Source organism: Gadus chalcogrammus, chromosome 19 (assembly GCF_026213295.1).
Source record: "Gadus chalcogrammus isolate NIFS_2021 chromosome 19, NIFS_Gcha_1.0, whole genome shotgun sequence".
Classification (NCBI taxonomy): Eukaryota; Metazoa; Chordata; class Actinopteri; order Gadiformes; family Gadidae; genus Gadus; species Gadus chalcogrammus.
In genome coordinates, this window is record NC_079430.1 from 3,955,183 (window position 1) to 3,970,962 (window position 15,780).

Consider the following 15,780-nt stretch of genomic DNA (forward strand, 5'->3'; position numbering starts at 1 on the left):
TTATCCCCAGTCCCAGAAACCCATGAGTCACAAGCTTTTCACTACTCAATCTGCATACAAATATTTCTCAATGCTATTGTACATTTGACTGATAAACTCTGATCAAAGCACTTGAGGTCTATAGACCCTCAGGTAAAAGATAAGGTAAATCCTATCACATTCTTAACACAAAGCTAGAACCCCCTCCAACAACAATAGACATTCTCTGTTAAGAGTTTACTCAAGTATGAGAAGTTGATACGCATGAAGCTTCATCAAACATGCCAAAACGTTGTCACTATTGAGTATTCTTGTCAATCTCAAAGATGTCAATACATGTCTTTCAAGACACAATTAGGTTACACAATGTTGATTGATACAGATACAGACCACTAAAGAACGCCGCATTTGAAGTATTATGAGCAATATGGACTGGTTGTCGGTTGGAACAATGTTTATATCTCTCGGGAAAAATTACAATGAAGCGGAATCTTGGAGATTGCCACTTAAGGATAAGATGTGCTAATGTGCTGATCAAATCCGGCTGGGAAGAAAATGACGCATACTTGAATTCCCCTGAAGACACATTGGATAAAAGCGTCTGATAAATGACTGAACGGTAATCGTACAGCATATGGATTATGGATCTACAAAGAAGAAAAGTACTATGCAATCCTCCTAGACCTTTCCCTCTGCCGCCCGCAGGAATCCGATGAGGACGAGTCCGGCGAGCCCTCCACCCCCTCGCCCGTTACTGGGACAACGGTGATGGCGGTCGGGACAGAGGAGCCCACGGCGGACACCACGGTGGAGCCCATCACCCCCACCGTGGTCACCGACCAGGGCCGCGGGGACAGCCTGCTGCGCTTCCCCAGCGACTACAAGAGCAACCTGTACGGGGAGGACAAGTCCTACCACAAGGGCCTCTCGCCCTACAAGTCCTACGAGGTGCTGGATGGGGCGAAGAGGATGGCCTACGACATGACCAATGGGAACGAGGTGGAGAAGGGCCTGAAGGTCTACAAGGTAAGCCTTCCTCTCTCACCACTGATTTGGTTGCCCATTTTCCAAAATGTAAAAGGATGGATCCAAAAATGTATTTATCAATTGTTCTTTCCTTCACTCCTCCAGTCGACTAGTAGATCCAGTCGCAATAAGACCAATAGATCTAGAGGAAATAGATCGTGGATCCACACGACTCCGAGACATGGCCTAATCCTGCCTGACATTACTGACATGTCCCCCATAATCAATTATCAATACACTACCCATTTCCGATCATTATTTTTAAATCAAATTGATCTAACTATAACCCTGCTTCTCCTCCGTCTCCTCCTCCTCCTGCTGCTCTCCAGGCGCTGCAGGTGCATGCTGACCTCCTGGAGGAGGACCCAGTACTCCGGAGGTGGAGAGCCAGGGTCTGGACACCTCCTCCCCAGACCAAGAGGCCAGTCCCAAGCAGGCCCTTCTCCCCAACCTCCAGGAGAAGGAGGTTAGCTTCAGCCCCAGCGACGCCGCCCCTACCGGACAGCTCCAGTGCCACCGACGAGGAGGCAGAGGAGAGCACCGCCCAGCCCTAGCGATAGTGCCAGCGCTAGCGACGAGTCGGAGGACAGCGAGGACGCCACAGCCCACACCCTGCGCTGCCGATAGCCATCGGATGAGTCTGACAGCGTTGAGGGCGACTCAGATGAAGAGGGGGCGTTGGTGCCTGTCAACACCACTGACATGCCAATGTTGGCCAAATGAAGCGCCGCCCCTCCGGCTGAGGAGAGGTGGACAGTGACACCAGTGTGGTAGCACAGTTCATGGCTGCCCAGTTCACAGTGTCGCCTCAACACCGCCCCTATCTGCTGGGTTCTGCTGCCGCACCATGCAGGGACTCTAGCCCTCCATCTTATATTATTCCACTCAGCCAGGTCAAAGCGTTGTATTACCGTAGGGCTGTCACTATTCCCTGGGATGGGCAAGACATGGATTTAGACAGTAAAGACTATGGCCTTGGACAGGAAAATTACACCCTGGCCTTCAGCCCCCTCCCTCTAGCACTTCCAGGTCAAAGGTTAAAAGTGAAATCAACACAAAAGGTTGGAGCCTGATATCTACAGTGTAAAACAGTATTTATTCATGTATCATTATTTAAACTATGGCATAGTTAAAGTTTAGAAAATCTCAGTAATAGCTAATGAGTGCACAGCCGTGTGTGGCAGTTTGAGGTACTTGCTGAATTAACCTGAGACCCTCATATTGGAGTGGCCTAGCCTAGCATGCTCTCTGGACCAAGATAGCACATGCACACTCTTGTTCTCACATTAAACACAAGACCCAACACACAGCAGGTTGTCAAAGGCATGCATCTGGCTCAGTGCTATGGTCATGGTAATGCATCAGCTTGTACCATTTCACAAGGGTTAGGGTTATCAATTGAACGTTTTCCATTCATGAGAAAAAAAGTTTTAACGTTTGGGAAAAACGACATGTAAACACATATTACCTTCAGGGGTATACAGAAAGACTGTCTGACAAACCAGACAGACACAAGGGCTGACATACAGGCTGACACAGACAGACGCAAACAAACAGAAAGAACATGCAATAAAATAATATTATTTTCCTTCTCCCAATTTGTAGTTGTTTTTAATCACAACCCTTTCTGTAGGCCTATATATTAGTATGATATCATACCAGTGGTTTACGTAACATTCGGTCTATAGTAGGATATTATAAGCCTTCTAAATAAATATTATATTTAATATATTATAAATATCTTACTAAATAATAAATGTTATAGTAAGATATTCAAGGTCAAAGGTTTTTTATTCACCATTTGTGAAGAAACCAGACAGTCTCAACACATAGGAATTCTTGTTCAGGGCTTCCCAAGTCAAGTTCATGGCATTAATACAAAGAGAGAGAGAGAGAGAGATCGAGAGAGAGAGAGAGAGAGCAGCACAATAAATAGTAATAATAAAAAATACAAAAAAAAATTAAGGATTTAGATAAGGACAAATTGCACATCATGCATAGCATTGCAGAGAGCACCACAACAAACCCACAAATATAATATACACAAACACAAAACACAAAACAAATATCAATAAAAAGTCACATCTATGGTATGATACTGGTTTAATACCTATGTAGCTCACAACTATGGCCCCTTCTCCGATCAATGTATTACACACATACTGACTGACATAATGGGGTATCTTGAAGTCGTGTGTTCCACCCCACAAGTTTCTCTGGTCTCCAAACTATGTTGAATCATGAAAACACAAGCAAGAAGTGACGCTTCAAAAAAAAGGATGTTGGCAAGAAGCTAGTGATCCAAGTTCCAAGGAGAAAAATTATTGAACATATATATATATATATATAGATGTATTACACACATACCTTCTGACGTAATGGGGTCTCTAATGGGGTCTCTCTATTTTTGACATATATATTTTTATATATATATATATATGTAGGTCATAAAATATCGTGTGGTGCTACTAAAATATCGTTTGGTACAAACTTGGTATAAGGGAAGGGCCCTCAATTCTGGGGAGACTTGAATATTTTCAACATATAAATGGAGGCAGCTATTATCTTTTCAATGACATTAACACAGAAATGGCTTTATCAACCAATATTTTGGCTGATAAAAGCCATTATTGACATTTATAGATTAGTACAAAAGTTATAAAAAATCTCATCATATAAAAAATCATAAATGTTTGACTAACAAACCGATAATTCTGAGTCAAGGGACCAATCCAGAATTTAATTTCCAGTATTGACAGTGATCACTTCAGTAGTTATTTGCAAAAACAAGCTGCAAAGTAATTATATGGGGGCAAGTGCCCGTCAATGTACGCTCTGTTATGGCGCGTTTCCAACAGAGGATGCGGGTCGATTTCAATTCGCAAAGGGTCAGTACGGATCGCGTTTCCAACACCAAAAGTGGGTGTGACCCGGACTGAGACGTATAGAGCCGTACTCGTTTTGCAGTACTCCTCCGTTGGGGTACTGATACGCCTGAAGGGGTGCAGGCAAGTTCGAGCTACACATGCTGTCCGTTGATTGGTCGACATATTCGCACTTCCGTGCGACAGGGGGCAAATAACAAACAAACACATTACGCACCGACCCGCACCCCCCGGTGGAAATGCGCCATTAAAGTGAATGTGTTTGCCACAGACAGGGTCAGGCATATATTCTAACAATATGTTAAGGAATCCGATAACAATGTAAATTGCCACACTCCCCCTAGGTGAATTTTACTGGTCTCCTCCAAACAAAGAAGTCATGGTGGTGATGTTGAACCCTAACCCTAAGAATTTTGAAGGTAATAATACATGCAGATGGTGCTCCATATGCCAAGCAGGAGATCTCTCACTGAGTGTTTGTGATGATGGCTGGTTCAACCAGTGAACAATGATTACTCCAAGTTGCAACAGGGGTGCAGCCTGACCCAGCCACAGAGTCCAGCTGGAGGCTTCTAGACCTCTAGCAGGAGGCTCCTAGACCTCTAGCAGGAGGCTTCTAGACCTCTAGCAAGAGGCTCCTAGACCTCTAGCAGTAGCCAGGACATCATTACTGTGGTGGCCAGTTCGGGCCAGTCTTATATTTGGGGTGGCACTTGATAGTCAACCGGAGAGAGGGGGGGGGGGGTTCTCCTCTAACATGGCTGCCCAGATCATCTTGAAAAGGGTCGTGGAGGTGAGGTCTGGCGACATGAGCTCTTCCTGTATGAAGTCCAGAGCCCCCCACTCACTGTGAAACAGAGTTAACACTACTCAAGACCAGGAACTACAGTCAATAGCCCCAGCAACAGCATTAGCCTAGCTAGAAGCCCCAGCAGCAGCATTAGCCTAGCTAGAAGCAGTAACACAAAAGTTGTACCTTATGAAGATTACATTGTGTCGTTTGCTTCATTGGAAATGCCATCAAATCCTGCAAGATAAGCGGTCAATAACTGTGCAAATGTGCTATTGCCATTAGTTTTACTGTCCAAATTGGATATTTGTACAGCAAATAATAAAAACATAAATTTTAAACCGTGAAATTCGTCATTGGCCAGGCTGAATGCCAGGAGCAAATGTGGACACCCATTTTGATGCCTCTCCAGGTGGAGCTGCTTTGAATGGCCAAATGCAACACCACAGTTCATCATGGACAGTATATTTGTAGTAGATCTTCAGTATCCAGCTACTAGCCGCCCCATGCCTCCAGCAGCCTCTTTAAACTTTCAAGACAAGGTCATATGTTTATGAAATTCACATGGCATTACAGAAACTCAAATGTTCACCCATTTAGACAAAATAACAAGAGCATCAACAGACGGGCCTACTGCTCCGACTCTAGCATGAGGCTTCTACTCAACATGGCCGCCCGGACCAGGTTAAAGGGTCCTGGAGATGAGGTCTGGCGACTGGCGCCATCAGCTCTTCCTCTACGATGTCCACAACACTACTCAAGCCCAGGAACTACAGTCAATACATGAGCTATGTCCTTTTTTACTACTAAAGCAGCAACATCATGTAATACTCAAAATAACATGAGCAGGATACTCTCAACTAGTCCAAGGAAGAATAGGCCCTAGTTAACCACTAGGTGGGGGTGGATTAACCATTACTAGCCACACTTATCCACATCTACTTTGCTACCAAACACTGCGTGGATCTCTGACCCCATAGGGTTTTCCCGCTCTATCATAGTGCTTCCAGTGCAATCATACATGTTTAATAATCCTGATACCGGCGGACTCCATCATGAACAACATGCATAGATGTCAAGTCTGCTGTTCCAACTCATTAGGCACACTGATTATGATTGAGTTGCACCTTGTTTCAAACCAATCAGTGCCAGATCAGAATGGGATTAGATGTGAATCCTTATATAAAGCTTCAGCAGCGTTCCTCATTTCACTGGAGTTGTAGTGGCAGGCTCACCGGCGTACTACAGTTGCTCGCCAGCTCAACCATGGCTTTAATAATGAGGTAAATTCTTTATTTTGGAGTACTTATTTTGTTATCAGTGGCATGGACATGTAAAATATGTTTTTATTCACATAACAGGGTACTTCAATTGTCTCTACTCCTTGATGTTGGGTGTCAAGTGCATGGTGAGTTCAGGCTAAATTATTGATTTAAATAGGCAGGTTTCTATGTGCTAACAAGTATGCATAACAGCTTACAGGATCGGATATGCTGAGCCGGAGATGCCTACGTATGGGCTGCAGCAGCCTCCTAGCTACAAGCCAGAGCAACCTCCTAGCTACAAGCCAGAGCAACCTCCTAGCTACAAGCCCCACCCCCAGCAGCAGCATCCTAGCGACAAGCCCCAGCAGCCTCCTAGCTACAAGCCAAAGCAGCAGCAGCTGCAGCATCCTAGCTACAAGCCCCAGCAGCAGCATCTTGGCTACAAGCCCCAGGAGCAGCAGCAGCATCCTAGTTACAAGCCCCAGCAGCAGCATCCTAGCTACAAGCCTCAGCCCCAGCAGCAGCAACATCCTAGCGACAAGCCCCAGCAGCAGCAACATCCTAGCTACAAGCCCCAGCAGCAGCAACATCCTAGCTACAAGCCCCAGCAGCAGCAACATCCTAGCTACAATCCCCAGCAGCAACATCCTAGCTACAAGCCCCAGCAGCCGCAACATCCTAGCTACAAGCCCCAGCAGCAGCAGCAGCCCCAGCAGCCTTCTAGCTACAAGCCCCAGCAGCCTTCTAGCTACAAGCCCCAGCAGCATCTAGCTACAAGCCACAGGAGCCTAGCTACGACCAGCAGCATCCTAGCTACAAGCCCCAGCAGCCGCAGCAGCAGAAGCAGCAGCAGCAGCAGCATCCTAGCTACAAGCCCCAGCAGCAGCAACAGCCTAGCTACAAGCCCCAGCAGCAGCAGCAGCAGCCCCAGCAGCCTTCTATCTACAAGCCCCAGCAGCCTTCTAGCTACAAGCCACAGGAGCCTAGCTACGACCAGCAGCATCCTAGCTACAAGCCCCAGCAGCCGCAGCAGCAGAAGCAGCAGCAGCATCCTAGCGACAAGCCCCAGAAGCAGCATCCTAGCGACAAGCCCCAGCAGCAGCAGCCTAGCTACAAGCCCCAGCAGCAGCAGCCTAGCTACAAGCCCCAGCAGCAGCAGCAACATCCTAGCTACAAGCCCAAGCAGCAGCAGCAGCAGCAACATCCTAGCTACAATCCCCAGCCCCAGCAGCAGCAACATCCTAGCTACAAGACCCAGCAGGAACATCTTAGCTACAAGCCCCAGCAGGAGCAACATCCTAGCTACAAGCCTCAGCAGCAGCAGCAACATCCTAGCTACAAGCCCCATCAGCAGCAGCAACATCCTAGCTACAAGCCCCAGCAGCAGCAACATCCTAGCTACAAGCCCCAGAAGCCTTCTAGCTACAAGCCACAGGAGCCTAGCTACGACCAGCAACAGCCCCAGCAGCAGCAGCATCCTAGCGACAAGCCCCAGCAGCAACATCCTAGCTACAAGCCCCAGCAGCAACATCCCATTTACAAGCCCCAGCAGCAGCAGCAGCAGCCTTCTAGCTACAAGCCACAGGAGCCTAGCTACGACCAGCAACAGCCCCAGCAGCAGCATCCTAGCGACAAGCCCCAGCAGCAGCAGCAGGGGCATCCTAGCGACAAGCCCCAGCAGCAGCAGCAGCAGCATCCTAGTGACAAGCCCCAGCAGCAGCAGCAGCAGCATCCTAGTGAACAGAGCCCTCAGCAGCAGCAACATCCCAGCTACAAGCCCCAGCAGCAGCAACATCCCAGCTACAAGCCCCAGCAGCAGCAGCAACATCCCAGCTACAAGCCGCAGCAACATCCCATTTACAAGCCCCAGCAGCAGCAGCAGCAGCAGCAGCAACATCCCACTTACAAGCCCCAGCCCCAGCAGCAGCAGCAACATCCTAGCTACAAGCCCCAGCAGCAGCAGCAACATCCTAGCTACAAGCCCCAGCAGCAGCAGCAACATCCCATTTACAAGCCCCAGCAGCAGCAGCAACATCCCACTTACAAGCCCCAGCAGCACTAGCAGCAACATCCTAGCTACAAGCCCCAGCAGCAGCAGCAGCAACATCCTAGCTACAAGCCCCAGCAGCCGCAGCAGCAACATCCTAGCTACAAGCCCCAGCAGCCGCAGCAGCAACATCCTAGCTACAAGCCCCAGCAGCCCCAGCAGCAGCCGCAGCAGCAACATCCTAGCTACAAGCCCCAGCAGCCCCAGCAGCAGCCGCAGCAGCAACATCCTAGCCACAAGCCCCAGCAGCAGCAACATCCTAGCTACAAGCCCCAGCAGCAGCAAGATCCTAGCTACAAGCCCCAGCAGCATCCTAGCTACAAGCCCCAGCCGCAACCGCAGCATCCAAGCTACAAGAATCCTAGCTACAAGCCCCAGCAGCAGCAGCAATAACATCCCATTTATAAGCAGCAGCAGCCTAGCTACAAGCCCCAGCAGCAGCAGCAGCAACATCCTAGCTACAAGCAGTAACTCAGAAGTTTGCATTCTGTACCTTTGCTTCATTGAAAGTTCCATCAAATCCTTCAATGATATAAAGTTCTCAATTGTGTTCCTGCCATGACATGGTTCTACTGTCCAAATTTGGCAAAAGAATAAAAATATCACTTTTAAATGGTCAAATTGGTCATTGGCTAGGCTGAATGCCAGCAGCAAATGCAGAAACCCATTTTGATGCCTATTCAGGAGCCGCTGCTTTGGTCTAATGCAACGCTACAGTTCAGTATGGAATCTTTTTATTAGATCTTTATCTAGCTACCAGTCGCATCAGCTTCCTGAACACCAGCAGAAGCCCCCAAACTACGAGCAGCAGCCTCCTTATTTCAAGACGTCATCTGAATGTGTTTTGAATTCACCTCTTTAAAATTCACGTCTGGCAATACAGAAATTCAAACGTTCACTAATTTTAGATACCAAAGGTTGCACTACTCTAGAAGTGGTCAATGACTACCAGAACATTCAATGGCCTGGCCCGCTTCTCACTCTCACCTGGCTGCCCATACCATGTTAAAAGGGTCCTAGAGATGGTGTCTGGTCACATAAGCTCTTCCTCTACGATGTCGAGCCCCCCACTCACTCTGAAACACTCAACACCAGGAACTACAGTCAATATTAGCTATGTCCTTTTTTACTACTAAAGCAGCATCATGTAATACTCAAAATATTACAACCAGGAGCAGGATACTCTCAACTAGACCAAGGAAGAATAAGCCCCAGTTAAGCACTAGGTGGGGCGTGGATTAATCAATACTAGCCACACTTATCCACATCTACTTTGGCTACCAAACACTGCGTGGATCGGACACCACCAGAGTTTTCCCGCTCTATAAGAGTGCTTCAAGTGCAATCATACATGTTTAATAATCCTGATAACAGCGGACTCCATCATGAACACATGCATAGATGTCAGGGTCTGCTGTTCCAACTCATTTAGGGTAGCACCTGATTATGATTGAGTTGCACCTTGTTTCAAACCAATCAGTGCCTGATCAGAATGGATTAGATGTGAATCCTTATATAAAGCTTCAGCAGCATTCCTCATTTCACTGGAGTTGTAGTGGCAGGCTCACAGGCGTACTACAGTTGCTCGCCGACCCTCATACCATGGCTTTAATAATGAGGTAAATTCTTTAGTTTTGGAGTACTTTATTTTGTTATCAGTGGCATGGACATGTTAAAATATGTTTTTATTCACATAACAGGGTACTTCATTGTCTCTACTCCTTGATGTTGGGTGTCAAGTGTATGGTAGAGGTTCAGGCTAAATTATTGATTTAAATAGGCAGGTTTTCCATGTGGCTAACAGTATGCATAACAGCTTACAGGATCGGATATGCTTGAGCCGGAGAATGCCTACGTATGGGCTGCAGCAGCCTCCTAGCTACAAGCCAGAGCAACCTCCTAGCTACAAGCCAGAGCAACCTCCTAGCTACAAGCCAGAGCAACCTCACTAGCTACAAGCCAGAGCAACCTCCTAGCTACAGCCCCACCCCCAGCAGCAGCATCCTAGCGACAAGCCCCAGCAGCAGCATCCTAGCTACAAGCCGCAGCCCCAGCAGCAGCAACATCCTACTACAAGCCCAGCAGCAGCAACATCCTAGCTACAAGCCCAGCAGCGCAACATCCTAGCTACAAGCCCAGCAGCAAACATACTAGCTACAAGCCCCAGCAGCAGCAACAGCCTAGCTACAAGCCCCAGCAGCAGCAGCAGCCCCAGCAGCCTTCTAGCTACAAGCCCCAGCAGCCTTCTATCTACAAGCCCCAGCAGCCTTCTAGCTACAAGCCACAGGAGCCTAGCTACGTACCAGCAGCATCCTAGCTACAAGCCGCAGCAGCAGCAGCAGGAGCAGCAGCAGCATCCTATCGACAAGCCCCAGCAGCAGCATCCTAGCGACAAGCCCCAGCAGCAGCATCCTAGCGACAGCCCCACAGCAGCGCCAAAGCTACAAGCACCAGCAGCAGCAGCCTACGACAAGCATCAGCAAGCCCTAAGCTACAAGCCCCGCGCAGCCTAGCTACAAGCCCCAGCAGCAGCACATCAGCAGCAACATCCTAGCGACAAGCCCCATCAGCCAACATCCTAGCTTACAACCCCAGCAGCAGCAACATCTGCTACAGCCCCAGCAGCATCAACATCCTAGCTTACAACCCCCAGCAGCAGCAGCATCCTAGCTACACGCCCCATCAGTCAGCAACTTCCTAGCTACAATCCCCAGCAGCAACAGACTAGCTACAGCCCATGCATTCATCAACAGCCTAGCTACAAGCCCCAGCAGTCGCAGCAAAGGCCCCAGCAGCCTTCTAGCTACAGCCCCAGCAGCCTTCTATCCTACACCCCATGCAGCCTTCTAGCTACAAGCCACGGACCTAGCTACGACCACAGCAATCCTAGCTACAAGCCCCAGCAGACCGCAGAGCATCAGCAGCAGCAGCAGGAGCAGCAGCAGCATCCTAGCTACAAGCCCCAGCAGCAGCATCCTAGCGACAAGCCCCAGCAGCAGCAGCCTAGCTACAAGCCCCAGCAGCAGCAGCCAAGCTACAAGCCCCAGCAGCAGCAGCAGCAACATCCTAGCTACAAGCCCCAGCAGCAGCAACATCCTAGCTACAAGCCCCAGCAGCAGCAGCAGCAGCAGCAACAGCAGCAGCAGCAGCAGCAGCCTTCTAGCTACAAGCCACAGGAGCCTAGCTACGACCAGCAACAGCCGCAGCCGCAGCCTGCAGCAGCAGCATCCTATCGACAAGCCCCAGCAGCATCATCAGCAGCAGCAGCAGCAGCATCCAAGCTACAATCCCAGCAGCAACATCCTAGCTACAAGCCCAGCAGCAGCAACAGCCTAGCTACAAGCCCCAGCAGCAGAGCAGCCCCAGCAGCCTTCTAGCTACAAGCCCCAGCAGCCGCAGCAGCAGCAGGAGCAGCAGCAGGAGCAGCAGCAGCAGCCGTCTACGACAAGCCCAGCACAGCAGCCTAGCGACAAGCCCAGCAGCAGCAGCCTAGCGACCAAGCCCCAGCAGCAGCAGCAGCCACATCCTAGCTACAAGCCCCAGCAGCAGCAGCAGCATCATCCTATCTACAAGCCCCAGCATGCAGGCAACATCCTAGCTACAAGCCCCAGCAGGCAGCAGCACGCAGCAGCAGCAGCCCTTCTAGCTACAAGCCACAGGAGCCTAGCTACGACCAGCAACAGCCGCAGCCGCAGCAGCAGCAGCAGCAGCAGCAGCAGCATCCTATCGACAAGCCCCAGCAGCAGCAGCAGCCATCCAAGCTACAATCCCCAGCAGCAACTACTAGCTACAAGCCCCAGCAGCAGCAACAGCCTAGCTACACGCCCCAGCAGCAGCAGCAGCCCAGCAGCCTTCTAGCTACAAGCCCCAGCAGGCCTTCTATCTACAAGGCCCCAGCAGCTTCTAGCTACAAGCCACAGAGCCTAGCTACGACCAGCAGACATCCTAGCTACAAGCCCCAGCAGCCGCAGCAGCAGCAGGAGCAGCAGCAGCATCCTAGCGACAAGCCCCAGCAGCAGCATCCTAGCGACAATCCCCAGCAGCAGCCTAGCTACAGCCCCAGCAGCAGCAGCAGCCAGCTACAAGCCCCAGCAGCAGCAGCAGCAACATCCTAGCTACAAGCCCCAGCAGCAGCAACATCCTAGCTACAAGCCCCAGCAGCAGCAGCAGCAACAGCAGCAGCAGCAGCCTTCTAGCTACAAGCCACAGGAGCCTAGCTACGACCAGCAACAGCCGCAGCCGCAGCAGCAGCATCCTATCGACAAGCCCCAGCAGCAGCAGCAGCAGCATCCAAGCTACAAGCCCCAGCAGCATCAACATCCTAGCTACAAGCCCCAGCAGCAGCAACAGCCTAGCTACAAGCCCCAGCAGCAGCAGCAGCCCCAGCAGCCTTCTAGCTACAAGCCCCAGCAGCCGCAGCAGCAGCAGGAGCAGCAGCAGGAGCAGCAGCAGCAGCCTAGCGACAAGCCCCAGCAGCAGCAGCCTAGCGACAAGCCCCAGCAGCAGCAGCCTAGCTACAAGCCCCAGCAGCAGCAGCCGCAACATCCTAGCTACAAGCCCCAGCAGCAGCAGCAACATCCTAGCTACAAGCCCCAGCAGCAGCAACATCCTAGCTACAAGCCCCAGCAGCAGCAGCAGCAGCCTTCTAGCTACAAGCCACAGGAGCCTAGCTACGACCAGCAACAGCCGCAGCAGCAGCAGCAGCATCCTATCGACAAGCCCCAGCAGCAGCAGCAGCAGCAGCAGCAGCAGCAGCATCCAAGCTACAACCCCCAGCAGCAACATCCTAGCTACAATCCCCAGCAGCAGCAACAGCCTAGCTACAAGCCCCAGCAGCAGGCAGCAGCAGCCCCAGCAGCTTCTAGCTACAAGCCCAGAGCCTTCTATCTACAAGCCCCAGCAGCCTTCTAGCATACAAGCCACAGGAGCCTAGCTACGACCAGCAGCATCCTAGCTACAAGCCCCAGCAGCCGCAGCAGCAGCAGGAGCAGCAGCAGCATCCTAGCGACAAGCCCCAGCAGCAGCAGCCTAGCGACAAGCCCAGCAGCAGCAGCCTAGCTACAAGCCCCGCAGCAGCAGCAGCAGCAGCAACATCCTAGCTACAAGCCCCAGCCAGCAGCAGCAGCAGCAGCAACATCCTAGCTACAAGCCCCAGCAGCAGCAGCAACATCCTAGCTACAATCCCCAGCCCCAGCAGCAGCAACATCCTAGCTACAAGCCCCAGCAGCACATCCTAGCTACAAGCCCCAGCAGGAGCAACATCCTAGCTACAACCCTCAGCAGCAGCAGCAGCAGCAGCAGCAGCAGCAACATCCTAGCTACAAGCCCCATCAGCAGCAGCAACATCCTAGCTACAAGCCCCAGAAGCCTTCTAGCTACAAGCCACAGGAGCCTAGCTATGACCAGCAACAACCCCAGCAGCAGCATCCTAGCGACAAACCCCAGCAGCAACATCCTAGCTACAAGGCCCCAGCAGCACATCCCATTTACAAGCCCCACAGCCTCTAGCTACAAGCCACAGGAGCCTAGCTACGACCAGCAACAGAATCCTAGCTGACAAGCCCCAGCAGCAGCAGCAGCAGCGGCATCCTAGCGACAAGCCCCAGCAGCAGCAGCAACAACATCCCACTTACAAGCCCCAGCCCCAGCAGCAGCAAGCAACATCCTAGCTACAAGCCCCAGCAGCAGCAGCAACATCCCCATTTACAAACCCCCAGCACAGCAAGCAGCAACATCCCACTTACAGCCCCCAGCCCCAGCATAGCAGCACATCCTAGCTACAAGCAGTAACTCAGAAGTTTGGCATTCTGGTACCTTTGCTCTATGAAAATTCCAATCAAATCCAAATTCAATGGATATAAGTTCTCAATTGGTTCCTGCATGACATGGTTCTACTGTCCAAATTGACAAAAAAATAAAATATCACTTTTAAATGGTCAATTGGGCAATGGGCTAGGCTGAATGCCAGCAGCAAATGCAGAAACCCCATTTTGATGCCTATTCAGGAGCCGCTGCGTTGGTCTAATGCAACGCTAGCAGTTCAGTATGGAATCTTTTTATTAGATCTTATCTAGCTACCAGTCGCATCAGCTTCCTGAACACCAGCAGGAAGCCCCCAAACTACGAGCAGCAGCCTCCTTATTTCAGACGTCATCTGAATGTGTTTTGATTCACCTCTTTAAAATTCACGTCTGCAATACCGAAATTCAAACGTTCACCTAATTTAGATACAAAAGGTTGCACTACTCTAGAAGTGGTCAAAATGACTTACCAAACATTCAATGGCCTGGCCCGCTCTACCTCTCACCTGGCTGCCCATACCATGTTAAAAGGGTCCTAGAGACTGGGTGTCGGTCACATAGGCTCTTCCTCTACGATGTCGAGCCCCCCACTCACTCTGAAACACAACACTCAACACCTGGGTGTGCAGAACAATTGGCTATGTCCTTTTTTACTACTAAAGCAGCATCATGTAATACTCAAAATATTACGAGCAGGATACTCTCAACTAGACCAGGAAGAATAAGCCCCAGTTAACCACTAGGTGGGGGGTGGATTAATCAATACTAGCCACACTTATCACATCTACTTTGCTACCAAACACTGCTTGTGGATCTCATGACACACACCAGGGTTTTTCCCTTTCATTTAAGAGTGCTTCAAGTGCAATCATACATGGTGTAATATCCTGATACCAGCGGACTCCATCATGAACAACATGCATAGATGTCAGTCATGCTGTTCCACTCATTAGGCACACTGATTATGATTGAGTTGCACCTTGTTTCAAACCAATCAGTGCCTGATGCATGAATGGGATTAGATGTGAATCCTTATTAAAGCTTCAGCAGCATTCCTCATTTCACTGAGTTGTAGTGGCAGGCTCACAGGGGCGTACTACAGTTGCTCGCCACCATCAACCATGGCTTTAATAATGAGGTAAATTCTTAGTTTGGGAGTACTTTATTTTGTTATCAGTGGCATGGACATGTTAAAATATGTTTTTATTGCACATACCAGGGTACTTCAATTGTCTCCTACGCCTTGATGTTGGGTGTCAAGTGTATGTGAGTTCAGGCTAAAGTATTGATTTAAATAGGCAGGTTTCCATTGTGCTAACAAGTATGACACTAACAGCTTACAGGATCGGATATGCTGAGCCGGAGATGCATACGTATGGGCTGCAGCAGCCTCCTAGCTACAAGCCAGAGCAACCTCCTAGCTACAAGCCAGAGCAACCTCCTAGCTACAGGCCAGAGCAACCTCCTAGCTACAAGCCACAGCAGCCTCCTAGCTACAAGCCAGAGCAACCATCCTAGGCTACAAGGCCAGAGCAACCTCCTAGCTACAAGCCAGAGCAACCTCCTAGCTACAGAGCCATAGCAACCTCCTAGCTACAAGCCCCACCCCCACGCAGCAGCAGCCTATCTACAAGCCGCAGCCCCAGCAGCAGCAACATCCTAGCTACAAGCCCCGCAGCAGCAGAAAAATCCTAGCTACAAGCCCCAGCAGCAGGAACATCCTAGCTACAAGCCCAGCAGCAGCAGCATCCTAGCTACAAGCCCCAGCATGCAGCAACTTCCTAGCTACAATCCCCAGCAGCAACATACTAGCTACAAGCCCCAGCAGCAGCAACAGCCTAGCGACAAGCCCCAGCAGCAGCAGCGAGCCCCAGCAGCCTTCTAGCTACAAGCCCCAGCAGCCTTCTATCTACAAGCCCCAGCAGCTTCTAGCTACAGAGCCACAGGAGCCTAGCTACGACCAGCAGCATCCTAGCTACAAAGCCCC

General features: G+C 50.3%; 2 protein-coding genes across 2 annotated transcripts in view; both read left to right on the forward strand.

Annotated features, from left to right (window-relative positions):
• Window positions 1-1,559, forward strand: part of LOC130372792 (osteopontin-like) — a 1,945-nt gene extending 386 nt beyond the window's left edge. Inside the window, exons 2-3 of the mRNA XM_056578952.1 lie at window positions 685-1,005; window positions 1,335-1,559. Coding sequence (XP_056434927.1) covers window positions 685-1,005; window positions 1,335-1,559 — 546 coding nt within the window. The remainder of the gene's footprint in view (window positions 1-684; window positions 1,006-1,334) is intronic.
• Window positions 1,560-6,078: 4,519 nt separating this feature from the next.
• On the forward strand, window positions 6,079-8,554 carry LOC130372793 (uncharacterized). The gene is made up of 2 exons (XM_056578953.1): window positions 6,079-6,088; window positions 6,156-8,554. The coding sequence occupies exon 2, from the start codon at window positions 6,185-6,187 to the stop codon at window positions 8,552-8,554; it is 2,370 nt and encodes a 789-aa protein (XP_056434928.1). The 5' UTR covers window positions 6,079-6,088; window positions 6,156-6,184.
• Window positions 8,555-15,780: the final 7,226 nt, after the last annotated feature.